Source organism: Pinus tabuliformis, chromosome 2_2, assembly GCF_031772625.1.
Source record: "Pinus tabuliformis cultivar Carrire ecotype Pingquan chromosome 2_2, CPIR1, whole genome shotgun sequence".
Classification (NCBI taxonomy): domain Eukaryota; kingdom Viridiplantae; phylum Streptophyta; class Pinopsida; order Pinales; family Pinaceae; genus Pinus; species Pinus tabuliformis.
In genome coordinates this window covers 104,456,858-104,472,969 of record NC_142300.1, presented here as the reverse complement: position 1 = coordinate 104,472,969, position 16,112 = coordinate 104,456,858, and the positions used below count along the sequence as shown (strand labels likewise).

Here is a 16,112-nt window from a genome sequence, read left to right as displayed (position 1 = left end):
TCAGTTTGAAAGAAGTCTGGGTTATACTAAGTATACACACAGCAAATGCACCCAACCAGAGGAAGATTTTCAAAAATATCTTCTAGTTTTTCAGAAAGAGGTGCCAACTTTTGTTATTTCTACTTTTATCGCTTGAGCAAAGGAAAAAGACAACCAGCCGACTCTTTCTAGGCGAACCTTGCATTGCTTACAGCACTAAGGAGCAGATACAAAAACGGTTAGAAATTAGATTCAATTTTTAGAAATAAATTTGTTTTAGTAAAAGGACGGTCATTTGAAGCCGTTTCCTAAATTTGTTTAATTAAGATTAGTTAGTTAGTAGTATTTAACCCTTCTCATGGCATTTGGAAAAGGGTCCAGAAATTTGTCAAAAAACTTGTCCTCAGAACATGCACTTTTGCACCCTCGGAGGGGGTTTTTGATGAATGGATGGATCGAGATTTATTTATGTTTGCATTTTAATGTCTGCTACTGATGTTGCACTTCTGTACTCTTAGTAGATGTTAGAAGTAAGTAGAGATAAATCGTTATTGCTTGAAGTTTGTGAGTGAAATCAGTCATAAATGGTACTTTTATCTCTTGATTAATTTCTGCTCATATTCTTAGAGTGATATACAGCTGAGTTGTTTATATGTTAATGTATGAATGTGTGGGTTACCATTTGGCACTTTTGTACGGTGGAGTCATTTGTTTGTGCTTGACATATGAATAACTGATTATGCGATATGTTGTTCACAACTGTTTTGCCTAACTTTTTATGCAGAATGGTTTATCTTAATTGATTTATATTCTTATGATAGCAGAATGATCTTTATTACCAGTTGTTGTATGAAATCTTTTTAGATCGCATAATGAAAGAATTTTACCCTGGGTTAGTATAGATTAGATGTGTTGTTTTTGTTAGATTACAGTAGCATAGAGTCAGTTTAGAGTCTAGAATTAAATTAGCTTAAAACTACTTTTAGATTAGCATCGTCAAAATATACACACACTCACATATCTTTTAGATTGGGAAGCTGGTCCCATTATCCCCAGTTGGACCCGCTACACCAAACGGGCAAGGAGCCGCCAACCAGGTTCCCGACCGGGTGGGTATCCCCCTTGTTGTTGACCCGATTTCGGGGCCCTCAACAAGATGCAAACTAGAGTTTAATTTAATGTCAACCCGGGAAGGTAAACTTAGAAGTGTATAGATCTAGAAAGATTCCTAATTTGTCCAAGATCTTAAATTCCCCTTACAAAAACATATTCGTTAAGATCTCTTTCAATAACTAATCAAACTTAGATCTAACAATTGCTTGAGATCTATGATTCTCTTACAAGAACATATTCTACAAGATCTTTTCCAACATTAAAACATCTAATAAGAAATTAAAAGCTGAAATAAAATAAACCTAGATCTAATAATTGTATGAGATCTTACGATTCTCTTACAAGAACACCTTCAAATAAGACTCTTCCAATATTAGAACATTTATCAAAACTTGAAATCTGAAATCAAACAAAAACATAAAATAAATTATAAACAAATAAGCATGCAAGTGAGGCCATGGGGGCCCTCCATAACTCCACCAGCACACCACTTCAGAGGAGACTCAGATGTAGAAGCAGAATTGAAGTATGATCCTTTATTTCAAAATCTTCATTGCAAACCAATTCTAAGATTAGAACTCTAAGCTTCTAAGATTACGTACCCCAAAATTCTAAGATTACAAAAACTTCCCGATTACAAATGGAGGAGATTGTACTCCTATTTATACAATGGGATGAGTAACAAACTCATAATGATCATCCACTAATCTCTCTTTAGTTCCATAAATCTCGCAACCATTTTTAACTTCTTTCCCATTATTACAAAATATGACCCCTTTGAATCCTCCATAAATCTCTCACATATCTTAGATAAGATATGCCAACCAAATCCTCCATGATCTTCTCCTTAGGAATTGGATAAGATATGCCAACCAAATCCTCCATGATTTTCTCCTTAGGAATATGATAAGATATGCCAACCAAATCCTCCATGATTTTCTCCTTAGGAATAGGCTTGAATAATTATCTCCTTAATATGGTGGAGGAGATATTAATTCTTCACATATTTCCTACACATCACAAAACTCACATATTCTTGAGATATATATATATAAATATGTATATTTTCTAATATTTAATCATAAATTCACTTGTAATACAAAAATGAATAAAATGGAAAATAAGAAGGTGAAACCCAAATGTATTTATGAAAATGATATGATAAAAGGTTAATGGGATGATGAAATGTAAGGAATAGTGAAGAAAAAGGTGGATGAAAATATGACATTTCTGAGTCCCAACATCCTCCCCAACTGAACTTGTTGCATGTCCTCATGCAACCATGCATGGGTCTCTTTAAGAACATTTGGCATCTTGAACAACTTTGGCTTTACATTATGATGTCTTTAATAATGAATGTTTCCAGGATATGTGAAAGACATGAGTAACAACTTACATTTTCTTATGGTTGGTTCTTGTGTGACAACCATGAATACAAAGAATGTTGGTTCTTGTGTTAACAACATTCATTTCGTTTTCTGTTCTCTTTTCTTCAATAATAATGTAAACACTCACTGGAAATCATAAGCTATCAATGTGCATAAGAAAGCCCTTTTGTAATATTAATGAAGCATGCCAATATTGCGTATGAAGCAAAGTGCAACAAAGTATCATTGGAAAATAAATGTTGGTGAATGGTAAATGAGAAAAAAAAACGGAGTGATAGTGGTGAAGAAATGGAATCGTGGAAGTGAATATGTAGTGTGGTGAAGAAATGGAATCATGGAAGTGAATATAGTTCTCCCCCCCCCCCCCCCCCCCCCCAACTGAATTGGTTGCATGTCCTCATGCAACTTGACATGCCTCATGAAAGGATATGTAGCATGGTGAGGGAATTTTCCAAAATATTCAAGTTAACATATAAGGAATTGCATGATCAAAGATTATAAAACAACATACCTCTACTTACCCAAGAATGATGAACTATTGAAGAGGAATGTAGCTGCTGCTGGATCAGGAAAATGTCACTGATGTTTTTGTTACTGGATCCTGGGAAATGAAGGAATCTAAACTGTTGATGCTGAATCATGGAAAAGATAAATGCTGAAAGTGGAATTGTGGTACTCTCATAGATCAGAATTCATGCTGCTGTAACTGTTGAGGGAGTCGTGAAAAAATGTATAGTCTTCACCTGCTACTAAACTTCTTGGTACAATTCTAATCATGCGAAAGAATGTGTCGATGTCAAGCATGAATAGAAATCATTGGATTACCGGCCATTGATGTATGTCGTTAACCAATGCGAGGCAACTCACCATTGATGTCAATGAGTGCCAAGGTACCCGAGTACATCTTGCGAAGTGCGAATGGATGTGTTGAGGTCGAGCCACTTGCAAGATCTAAAGATCAAAGGACATTGATGTATTCCCATCATCGTCAGCGAGAGAACTTGCCATTAAGGCATGCAAGCCTCTAGGTACTCAAAAGGAACTCTAGTCTATTTCCCAAATAAGGTGTTGATGTCGATGGGGCAAGACTTGTTGAAAGGTGGGCCTTAAGGAATCCCACATCAGTCAACGCGAGTTTGTACAAAAAGATTTGGTAGGACTATAAAAGGAAAGAACTCACGGATAAGCAGTGTGAATGAGCATGGCGAGGAAAACAAGGCAATGTAATCATGGAAAGGGAATGACTTCGAGCGTCCAAAAATGAATGTCAGGAAATGCATGGTGTATGAAGATGAACTCTTGCTGTGAAAAATGGATATGGAAAGGTCATGCTTTATGAATTTACAATTGGTGGAATTCAAAATGTGCTTCAAAAAGGGAGGTGCAAGGTAGTGGTTGTGGAGTTGGATTCATCTTTAGAATTTTTAATGAATTGTAGTCTTTGGAAGACCAATTGTCATCACAATGTAATCTCCTTATGATCACTTGACTATCCTGTAACCTGTAAAAAAAACTTGGCAGAAAGAAAACATAAGTGTGTTCAAGAAGAAATGGTCATTTCCTTCATGATTCTTACGCAAAAATTTCATACCAAATAAAACATATTAAGGACAATCAAAGTGTTGAAATTGACTTAATCATGATATTAAAATCAATCCATTCTTAAAATAACCATGAAAAGTAATACTCCCTGTTTGGGTCAGATGAAATATGCTCTGCAAAAGGATTGGCATTAGAAAGATCTGTTGTGGTCTGCATATTAGTATGTGATATAAAAGCATTCAATAGAAATATGTTATGCCAACTTGAAGCTATTGAAACAAGATAATCATCATTTATAGAACCCTCCAAATGTTTGAACTTTGTTTCCAAGTGTTCCATTATTTATTTTCAAACCTGCATGAATTTTGTGAAATTTTATTATTTATTGATTTATTTTATTTTTTATTTTTTTAAACAAAAGAATGAAATTCAATTTTTTTTTAATAGCAAAATTAAAAAATCAATTTTTTTTAATAATAATAATAATATATATATATTATTATGTGGATAATTTATTTTTTTTTATTAAAAAAAAAAACTAAAATTTAAAAAGACTAAGTTTTATCTAAAAAAATTTTTAAGATGATTTTTCACTCATTCACAAAATTCTTTATTGTTATATCGCAGATCAATTTTCCAGCAAAAGTATTTTTACTTGAAATAAATCAATAGATTTTCTGATCTTCTAGATCGCACGAAGCGCAGGAAGAGAGCATACTAATCTCTTGATTTTTTTATTTATTTATGCAGGTTATCGTGGATGGATAAAACACAATTAAGATCTGCGACAAAACTTTGCATTATCTACACTCTTCGCGCCCTTCTGCTGGGTCTGGCTCCATGGGGCAAGCTCCTCATCCTCTGGGAACAGAGAACATTCTGAGTCCAAGTCAATACCTGGACCCAAACTCTCCAGACTCTGCCAATTCGCCGTCCTCTGGCTCAGCTATTTTCTCGTTCAATTGTTCTCTCACTCGCCCTCGAATTACGGCTCATGTCTCTGTTCTCTTCATAGAAGAAGCCCAAGACGAGGGCGAGCCTAGTGCCCCTATGCCTCACACTGAGGAAATCCAAAATCCCAGCTCTCCGAAGCCTTCTACTGATATGCAACACGGGACGCCTCAGCCAGCCAGCGCCATCAACATTGTGCCAGTTGCCCACGCTCAGCCGGACAGGCAGGAACCGGAAGAGGGATGGTGCAGGATAGTGGAGGAGCAACCCGACGAATAATCTTATGTGTCAGCTGTCCACCAGTTTTTTGAAGCCCAGTGGAAAGGAGGAAAGGTTCTCTCTGGCTCTGTTTGTCAAACTTTCTCTATGTTCTTGTATCGGGTCTATTGTCTAGTTTCTGTTGTGTCGGGACTATTGTCTAGTGTCTGTTGTTTGTATCTCTCTGTTTCCCCTGCGCGGGATATCATGTTCAATCTCCCTGTTTCTGATTCAGTCATGCTCAAACGGCCTAACTCTCAGGCATGATGGCTCTCTGTGTTCAAATGATGTAACAGTTCTCTCTTTTTGTAAATAATAGATTAATCATACTTAGCAATATATATATATATATATATATATGTGGGATTTTTATTATTTTTCTTTTTTTTTTATTAAAAAAAAAAAAACCTAAAATTTAAAAAGACTAAGTTTTATCTAAAAAAAAATTTAAGATGATTTTTCACTCATTCACAAAATTCTTTATTGTTATATCGCAGATCAATTTTCCAGCAAAAGTATTTTTATTTGAAATAAATCAATAGATTTTCTGATCTTCCAGATCGCACGAAGCACGGGAAGAGAGCATACTAATCTCTTGATTTTTTTATTTATGCTGGTTAGCGTGGATGGATAAAACACAATTAAGATCTGCGACAAAACTTTGCATTATCTACACTCTTTCTGCAATGTCACGGGGGCATTTAGACTCTCGGAAGACAAAGGTTTCTGATAATCAAGCTCCTGGCTCATCCGTGATACAGAAACAAGACATAGAAATGCAAAGATCTGCCGCTGAATTTATTCATGATGATTTATTTTTTGAAAACAAAACTAAAAACTTCTAATGATAACGACTTCTAATGACTTCTAATGAGATCTCATTTTTATTTTTCTAATCTATTCTATATTAACTTAAAAGATGTTTTATTTTCTAAGTAAAAGAATGCTTCCAATGAAGCCATCTACGGACTAAAAATTCGAACATGCTCACATCAAAGTTTAAAAATTTTACATTATGTTTTGCAAGTATGTGAGAATCCTGTCTTAGAGTTGGCTCAAGGTTATTGTCCTTGCTCTCCAAGAAGTACCTGTTCAACATTGTCAAATTCATCATCCGTAGATGGATTAGTGAGAAATGGGGGGTTTAAAATAAAAACTAAATTTAAAATAACTATGTACGAAAATAAAAATGCTCCAAACTTTGAAATCCTTTACGAACCTGCTGCCAGCAAGTTCCACAAATTAGTCCATAAAAACAAATGCATAAAAACTATTACTAAATCCTTCTAGTTGCACTTCCCCGACAACGGCGCCAAAATGTGTGGTCTAAAATGCATATGCAAATTAGAGTTTAATTTAATGTCAACCCGGGAAGGTAAACTTAGAAGTGCTTATCTAAAATATATAGATCTAGAAAGATTCCTAATTTGTCCAAGATCTAAGGTCCCCTTACAAGAACATATTCATTAAGATCTCTTTCAATAACTAATCAAACTTAGATCTAACAATTGTTTGAGATCTATGATTCTCTTACAAGAACATATTCTACAAGATCTCTTCCAACATTAGAACATCTAATAAGAAATTAAAAGCTGAAATGAAATAAACCTAGATCTAATAATTGTATGAGATCTTACGGTTCTCTTACAAGAACACCTTCAAATAAGACTCTTCCAATATTAGAACATTTAACAAAACCTAAAAGTTGAAATCAAACAAAAACATAAAATAAATTATAAACAAATAAGTATGCAAGTGAGGCCATGGGGGCCCTCCATAACTCCACCAGCACACCACTTCAGTGGAGACTCAGATGTAGAAGCAGAATTGAAGTATGATCCTTTATTTCAAAATCTTCATTACAAACCAATTCTAAGATTACAACTCTAAGCTTCTAAGATTACATACCCCAAAATTCTAAGATTACAAAAACTTCCCGATTACAAATGGAGGAGATTGTACTCCTATTTATACAATGGGATGAGTAACAAACTCATAATGATCATCCACTAATCTCTCTTTAGTTCCATAAATCTCGCAACCATTTTTAACTACTTTCCCATTATTACAAAATATGATCCCTTTGAATCCTCCATAAATCTCTCACATATCTTGGATAAGATATGCCAACCAAATCCTCCATGATCTTTTCCTTAGGAATTGGATAAGATATGCCAACCAAATCCTCCATGATTTTCTCCTTAGGAATAGGACTTATGCCAACCAAATCCTCCATGATTTTCTCCTTAGGAATAGGATAAGATATGCCAACCAAATTCTCCATGATTTTCTCCTTAGGAATAGGCTTGCATAATTATCTCCTTAATATGGTGGAGGAGATATTAATTCTTCACATATTTCCTACACATCACAAAACTCACATATTCTTGATATATATATAAAAATATGTATATTTTCTAATATTTAACCGTAAATTCACTTGTAATACAAAAATGAATAAAATGGAAAATAAGAAGGTGAAACCCAAATGTATTTATGAAAATGATATGATAATAGGTTAATGGGATGATGAAATGTAAGGAATAGTGAAGAAAAAGGTGGATGAAAATATGACATTTATGAGTCCCAACAACTTGTTTACAAATCATAAGCTATAAAGGTGATTGAAGATGACGCTTGTGTGAAGTACTTTGATGTCTTTCACATTAAATATGGTCCACTCTTATGCTCTTATGGTTCCTGCACCTATAATGTTGATCTAACTTGATTCCATGGGTATGTTTTAAATGCTTACTCCCAACTACAACTACCATCCATTGAGGGATAACATGATGTTTCCCAACACTTTAGAGAGGACATCCAACCCCATTTGATGACTTCACTAGGCGCCAAAGCCATGACATTGACCACCTGTTAAGGAACGTTATCCTTGGGATTTATCTAGCATAGTTAATGATAACCTCCTCTCTCTTTAGGACTTGAAATGTTGCACATCTGAATCAAGGCACTTCTTAGAGAGATGGTGTACCCCTAAGATGATAGGATGCCCTAAGGTTGCCACTGCACCTTCTTGATGTGTATTGCCATGTTTATGGGATGATTCGATGATGTTGATGACATAAGACCCCTTTAGAGGGGATGGTACACTACTCTAGATGATGACGTCATGCCCTAGCTTCAGGATGTCCCCTTCATGAGGCTTGGAGTGATGAATTGAGCTTATTTGATGGTGATGCCTTGCTGAGGGAGCCTTTATTTGATGATTGGACACCTTTTGATGAGGAGTTGTGACTTTTGGAGTGAGGAGCACCTCTATGAGTCATCCATGACATAATTTGTTGAGAAATACACTTTTAAAGGATAATAACCCTTGGAATTTTTTTTGGCTCATGCATGTGGTCTAGTTGAGGTTTATTTTTATGCTTCATCACTGATATAACTATCTTTGGGGTCGGCTTGTGACCTACTTAACTTGTAGCACATAATTTAGTATTTTAGTGTTTTTTGTCTAATTTTACCCTAAATAGACTTCGCTACCCTCATATAAATAGAGGGAAGTCGATTTAGTGTTCAATCATAGTCACACTCACAATTGAGAGAGTGTGCAATAGCTTGTCCCTTTTCTCTTGGTCACTATGGAGCATTAAATGAATAAAATGTCTTGGTGAGAATATTATGATTAGATGAGTTTTCCCTTGGATGATAATTGGTGAATCTATGGTAATTCTGTGCAAAATTATTTTAAGTATCTTCTTCCATCTTATATTTGTTGTAGAATTAAGGTTTCATTGAAGTTTCCACCAAATGTGTCTAATCATTTATGGCTCTAACATCTCCTTTGCAAGGTTATCATCAAGTTTCTGTTAAGAACCTTAGTATAACTTCCTTGTATTTTATCTTTAATTTGATTGAAAATCACTAAGGTTCGTGGAATAGAGAAACCTCATAGTAGTTCTTTCGCTTTCTCATAAATATCTTCCATCGATCACCTTCCATAGACTTTGCCTTGGATTCCATTAACCCTTGATGGAAAAAGACACGAGTCCACTATTTTATCAACCCCTTAAAATATCAAAATTAAAACCCAAAATTTTACCTTTTTTGTTTTATATTTCCTAGGGTAAATTAGGTTTAGGTTATGGAAAATTTTGCACTTTTTAGCATTAAATACCTTGGACCTTATAATCCCGGAGTTAGACTTTGCATGCACTAAATTGGAAAAGTATAAATATCATTTTTTATTCATTTTGTAGCAATTGATTACGGTTGGCATGTTGGGTTTATCTTGTTGTTTGATGTGTTTTTAGTCATTGAAAATTGTTGTAATCCTTTTCACAATTTACCCATTCATTAATTAATTAATTAATTATTTTTTTTTCACTTGTTTATTATTAATTTTGGACTATTTGTTATTGCTACTATAATATTTGCATGGTGTAATTTTGACAATTAAAACCATAGGTTATAACAAAAAACTGAAATTTAAAGATAACATGTGTTTTGGAACCTAAGTGAGCCTCTCGAAAACTTGATAAGCCTTATAAATTTAGCCATAGGGTCCTCTGAACTCATTCTCTTGAAATTATATCATATCTCACTTGGAACCCTAATTGTTTAACATTTATCCTTAGGTGTAGTCTATAATAGAACCCATAGAGGGTAGTTAGCCTTGGACCACTTGGATTATCTAATCCCTACGATGTGCTGGGGAAGCCTCCTTTGTGGGGGTAACAACCGACCACATAATAGTAGGGGGACAATTGATAAGGTAACAATGATGACTGATCCCATTATTGCTCTTAATCTAAGGTGCTTAGTGAGGCTTTGCGCTAAGGTGTTAGATTTTGCAGTAATAGTGTCTCACAAGATGATTTCACTAGATTCCTAGAGGCTCAAAGGAAGGTGGTTTTTAAGGCTATAACACAAAGTGAAATAATGAAGAATAAATCTAACAAGTAGTTATTTATTATTATTATTATGGGAAAACATCTTTGATATAATCTATAATAATGGTTCATATATTTGTTAAATTATACTTTTTGGTAGTGGAGTTTGATACAATCAAGAATTTAGAAGTCAATGACATCGACAACAATCACATGGACATTGACATCAATAGTTTCTTCTCTATGAAGATTGCGCCTATCGGGTATTGGAATGAGAAGAAGTTACAAGGATTCATACTCAAGAGCAAATGAAACATACAAGTCCACCTCAATGTTACCATTGGGGTGATCAACTTATAGATACTGCAAAGGCCACTCATGTCTTTGAAAATCAATTTGTAAAGTTTTATAAGAGAAGATGTTTGTTGGCTTTTCAATGTCTATGGGTTAGGAATTAGTTGAAGACTATCACGTTCTTATGTGGATCTTCACCACCCAAGGCACAACACCCCATTTGATATCTCACTTCTTTTGCTAACAAGTAATCCAACCTTCCTACCGTGGGTTGAGCCAATGTTATAATGGGCACTTTGGCTGTCTTATCACCGACTTTTGTGGCTATGTTTCTCGAAAAAGAAAAATACATAGAAAAGATCAAAGAATGGGAAAAAGAAGTTCAACCCCTTAGATTCACTTACAAGGATCTCAACATTGCCACAAAAATAATCTAAAACATTTTGGGCCACTGGGGTTTCAAAATGGTTTACAACATTCTCCTAGGGAATGGTGGAAGTCAAATCTGGTTGTTATTGGTGCTATCCATGCATGCAAAACACTCAACCTTACACACAAAATTGTGGCACACATATGGAAACAACAATGGCAATGGAAAGTGGTAAGTTTTGCCACCTCCACCTTTGTCCATTAATAGGTTGAAAGCGCTAAACTTATTCAAAAAATTGTTACACATGAAGTGATAAGTTTTGCCACCTCCAACTTTATTTATTAATGAACAACAACACCAAACTTACTCGAAAAAATCATTACACATATTATTATTTCTTAAAAATACTACATTAAAACGTTAACCTTTTCAAATAATCAAATATTAATAAAATATTTTTATTCCATATATTAAAAATTATATAATTCATTTATGAAGCTAAACATTAGCAATTGTGGAGTGCAAAGGTAAATTAACAACCATGAAAACACAAATTCATTGCTATGATATTGCCTCGGTAGGGCATCATAACGGCTACGTTAACACATTTATGTTTTTTTTTTCCAGAGTAACATAACACATTCACCTCCGTGGGGCATTAGATAGCATAAAGTAATGTTCACACAATCTTGTAAGAGCTAGGGCAAGCATACAAGCAAGTTTCCGCCTAGGCAGAAGAAACCGGGTGCAGCGTAGGTAGGATTGATGAACCTAAGTTGTGCTACCGCATCTTCGTCATCGTTGGTGTTCAAGAAGCTCGTTCACTTCCAGTCACCTCCTCGCTCTGTGTACAGGCGTTGGAGGAATTTTTCATTTGAAGTGAGGAATAACAAAATCAACAATATGTGGGGGAACAGGGGATCTAATACTCAGCGAGGACGAGGAGGTGGCGGAGGAGGAAGAGGAAGGGGAAGAGGAGGAGGAGGCGGCGGTAGAGGTGGCGGAGGGCAGCAACGATGGTGGGATCCAGTGTGGCGAGCAGAGCGTCTCCAGCAGATGCGGCAGGAGGTAGGTACTATCATCGTTTTGTTTTGTTTAAAGACAAGCGCCTGTAGCAGGCCGTGAACAGAGCAGATGCTAGATGTTAGTTCAACTAAATTACACAGCTATGCAAATAAACACTGAATATCACAGTTTTAATATTGTAGCAGTAACTGGTCAGTCAGTCATTTCAGTTAATCACGGATTGGATTGATTGTAATTTATTTTTCAAAGCCAACGTGGATACTTTACTAAAACCCTAGATATAAAGGGATTAGTTCTTATAACTTTCGGTGGATCCTCTGTCACATGCTTCTCTCTGACTTGCAACTATCCTTCTTAAATTCTCATAACTTCTTCATAGAGATGGCCGTCAAAAACAGCTAGCTGGTTTTCAAACCCTACCTATTCACGCTCACTCGGTATTGTGGCATAATTGACTGTCTGACTGACTGATCGACTTCATGATAAGTGAAGGCTCCCTATAGTCTGACGAAGTCTTCCAGGGCTTGTCACATCAAAATCATTAATCATCACATAGACAATGAAAATGATAAGAAGCTCGTCTGACCCTAATCTCTACGTCGAAAGCAAGGAAGGTGATGTAGTGATTTGGTGATACATACAGATGTTATCATTATCAGAGGTAGTGAGGTAAGAGCAGTTAACATGGTGAAATCTGAAATATGTTCCACGGCCTCGGGTCTTCTTGTTTAACTGTAGAAGTTTGGCAGACTAACATTGTGTTTTTGATTCACTAACTAATAATGCAAAATATCTGCTAGACAGGTTCAGAATGCTTGGTGGTAAATTTTCATATACATTATGGAGACAGGGCTTAAACGTGCAGTCAAAATTGACCCAATTCAAACAAAGTTTTCTTTTTCCTGGTAAAAAACTTCTTAACCTTTTCCATTATTTGAAAAGAAAAGTTATATCCTGAAACAGCCAGAAGAATGTTGTATAGACATTGAAAGATCATTACGAGTACCTTCAACAGCATTAAATATTACAAGAAACGAAAGTACTATCATCACAATACTATCAGAACATTCTTATAACACACCAGCTGTCAAGGAGACCGAGTTTCCTCTGCTTCATCTCTAAAAATGACCTTGGCAAGTTGTCCCATTCTCCTGCTACAGGGTTGTTTTGACAGTCTGTTGGCCATAGACTTATGCTCCCTGTATACATGGGGAAATTGAACTTCCTGGAAATGGTCTTTGAGCTCCCCAGCATGCTGTCAGTCCCATGCAGCTGGATATTTCTCTGTGTTGTTGTTCCGTTCATCCAAGAATATCAGCGTTTAAATCTTCATAGATGTTCAAACTTCAGGTCTCTAACTCCAGCTTCCAGGGCTATTGACATGGGTAATATCAGAGCGTCTACCCTACCTGAGTTATTTGTTTGGTTTCCCAGTCCGTATTCAAACGTAATCCAGTACATCTCAGAAAGATGTAACACTCCTGCCCATTCATCTCAATCCCAATGCCTTGCATTCTTCTGAATCCTCAAATCAGTGCCCATTCATCTCAATCCCAGTGCCTGGCATTCTTCTATCAGTTTGTAACTTTGTCCACCAGTCCAGATTGTGTTCATCAGAAACATCTGCTAGAGTATGAATGCGTTGATATGCAAATGATTGATTAGGCCCTGTGAGTCTTTGTACTCCTTCTCCGCTAACCCAACAATCTGACCTGATTCTCACCTGCCGTCTATTACCTATGAGATATGAAACCAGATTCGTCCCTGTTAAAATTGGCAACTAGGGCCAAACTCCATGTGGGTCCTCTTATTAATGGAAGATGCTGTTTTTCTTGGATCCCTCTCATCGAGAGCTGTAGGATTGATCTAAAGATCTTCCGATTCCGATAAGTATTCATGGAGATATGAATTTATTTGTGTTATGGGACAATTCGTCAAGGTCGGCCAGCAACCAAATGAACCCCACTTTTGCTCAACGTTTTTTATAAATAGAGGTGGCCTTCAAGTTATTTCAACACACTTGGGATCTCTTCCTCTCTACTTGTCTTTGGGTTTTAGTAGGAGGAGAGATCTTAAGGGATAACGCTGCCCTAATCCAGAGGGCAGAAGCCGGAACTGTCGAAACTTTCGGAACTGTCGGGAATAGTCGGAATTGCCAGAACTGTCAGGAAAAGCTGGAACTGCTGGGAATAGCCAAAACTGTCGGGAATAGCCGGAACTGCCGGCGCAGTGGGCAGAAACCGGAACTGTCGGAACAACGGGGAAAGTTGACGCAGAGGGCAGAAGTCGGAACTGTCGGAATTGCCGGGAACTGTCGGAATTGCTGGGAAAAGCCAGAACTGCCGGGAATAGTCGGAACTGTCGGGAATAGCCGGAACTGTTGGGAAAGCTGACGCAGAGGGCAGAAGTCGGAACAACTGGGAAAGTTGACGCAGAGGGCAGAAGCCGGAACTGCCGGAATTGCTGGGATTAGGCAGAATTGCCAGAATTGCCGGGAACAACCAGAATTGCCGGAACAGGCGGGAAAGCTGATGCAGAGGGCAGAAGCCGGAACTGCCGGGAACAACCGGAATAGCCAGGAAGTGCTAGAACTTTTGGGAACAGCCGGAACTGCCGGGAATTGCCAGAACAACAGAACAACGAAAGCATCTGTCTCTGAAGGAGAGCAACATGCAAGGGAGAACTAACTAACATTGGGACAGTTGTATGGTACTTATCAACATATACACTAAGCATGCAATGTTACAGTTAGCATGCAAGGGACAACTAGCATGCAATAGCAAGCATGCTAATGTCAACAAGCATGCTAGGGACAACAAGCAAGCTAGGGACAACAAGCAAGCAAGATACACATAGGTCAGTATGGCAACATGGTGCAGCAATGGCAACATAATGCAATACAGTGATGGGTATAGTCATGATTAATGAAGCGTGATGAGATGCAGCATAGTGATGATGGGTGCAGCATGGTGCAGCGCGGTGAGGTGCAGCATGATAACAAAATGCAACACAACGATAGGTGAAGGAGTCACCTTGGAGAATTAGTTGAAGCAACATGTCTTCAATTGATGTCATGTATCATCTTCTTAGAGATGATTTATGCTTTTATCTAGATAAGTCAAAGTGTTGACTTCTGTTGTAAACGTACTATCTCTCTCTCTCTCTCTGCTAAACTATTGAAGAACATATAAGAAGAAATGATCAAGGGTTTCCCCACATTGGGGTTTTTCCCTGGCAAGTGCCACACCTTGTGTCCTCTTGTCTTGGCTTGTCTTCTGCGATTTATGTTTATGTTCTATCTGCAGTTTACTTTAATGCTGATGTGATTGCTAATCTGGAAAAGATATTGAGCTAACTGTGAAAATGGAAATAAATTGCTCTAAGCATAGAACATACCTAAAATTAATAGCCCCCCTGGCCCATCGTGTCCTGAATCAGGCGAATCAGACACGATTTAGTCGGGTTTGTGTCCTTCCGATTTTGTGTGGATCGTGTCCCGATTCTGGGACACAAATCCTAAATTTATGCCCTTCACACAACGTTAAAATGTTGTTTTGCCCATTCTATTTTCACATTCACTTATTTTGTTTGCTGTGGGTTTGTTGTGGGTGTTTGGGAGCAAAGAGCAAAGGGTGTGGGAGCATTTTCAAGGAGATTCAAGCAACATGTAAGTGCATTTTCTCTCTATTTTTTTTGCATTTTTATTATAACAGTTTGCATGTGTATTTCTTTTACAAATTTGTGCATTTTTTGTTTATTTGTTTACAACATTCATGGCTCAATCAAGGGCAGTAGGGAAGGGGCAAAGGAAGGGGAAGAATGTCCCCATTGGAGATGCCCCTCTTGTCCCAATTTCATCAAGGTCTGCTGCAAGTGTTCCCTCTATTGCAAGTGGGGCTGCAACAACAGCTTCAAATGTTGCGGGAAGACATCCTCCTCGAGATAACAAATGTCCCTTGTGGAAATATGTCACAAGAGAGCAATGGCCAAGCAACAAGGTGAAGGGAGGAGGCAATGTGAGTTGGAAATGAAGCTATTGCAACACTAATTTCACGAGCACATATTACCGTGTGAAAGCTCATTTGTTGGCTTTACCAAGTTGTGGAATTGCAACTTGTACAAAGGTGTCTTTACCAAAGAGGAAAGAAATGATAAGAGAGGCCAATGTTGGTATGGAAAATGTGGCTGCGAAATCTAAAAAAAACAAGAATGATGACCCCCGTCCATTTTTGAGGAAAGGCAGCAACAAAGTTCCATTTGAGAGTTCTGGTGGGGGACAAGCAACAAAAAGAAAGACAATTTCACTTGGTCCAGTGGACAAGATTTTTCAGAAAGAGAAACGAG

General features: G+C 37.0%; 1 protein-coding gene across 3 annotated transcripts in view; it reads left to right on the top strand.

Annotated features, from left to right (window-relative positions):
• Positions 1 to 11,383: 11,383 nt before the first annotated feature.
• LOC149191597 (RNA helicase family protein) overlaps positions 11,384 to 16,112 on the top strand; it is a 361,001-nt gene continuing 356,272 nt past the window's right edge. The window contains exon 1 of one of the 3 annotated variants that reach the window (XM_089404356.1): positions 11,384 to 11,810. In XM_089404356.1, the coding sequence (XP_089260482.1) occupies positions 11,508 to 11,810 (303 nt within the window). In that variant the 5' untranslated portion in view covers positions 11,384 to 11,507. Of the gene's footprint in view, positions 11,815 to 16,112 lie in introns of all 3 variants that reach the window. The other 2 variants (XM_089404354.1, XM_089404355.1) reach the window with 2 other exon arrangements.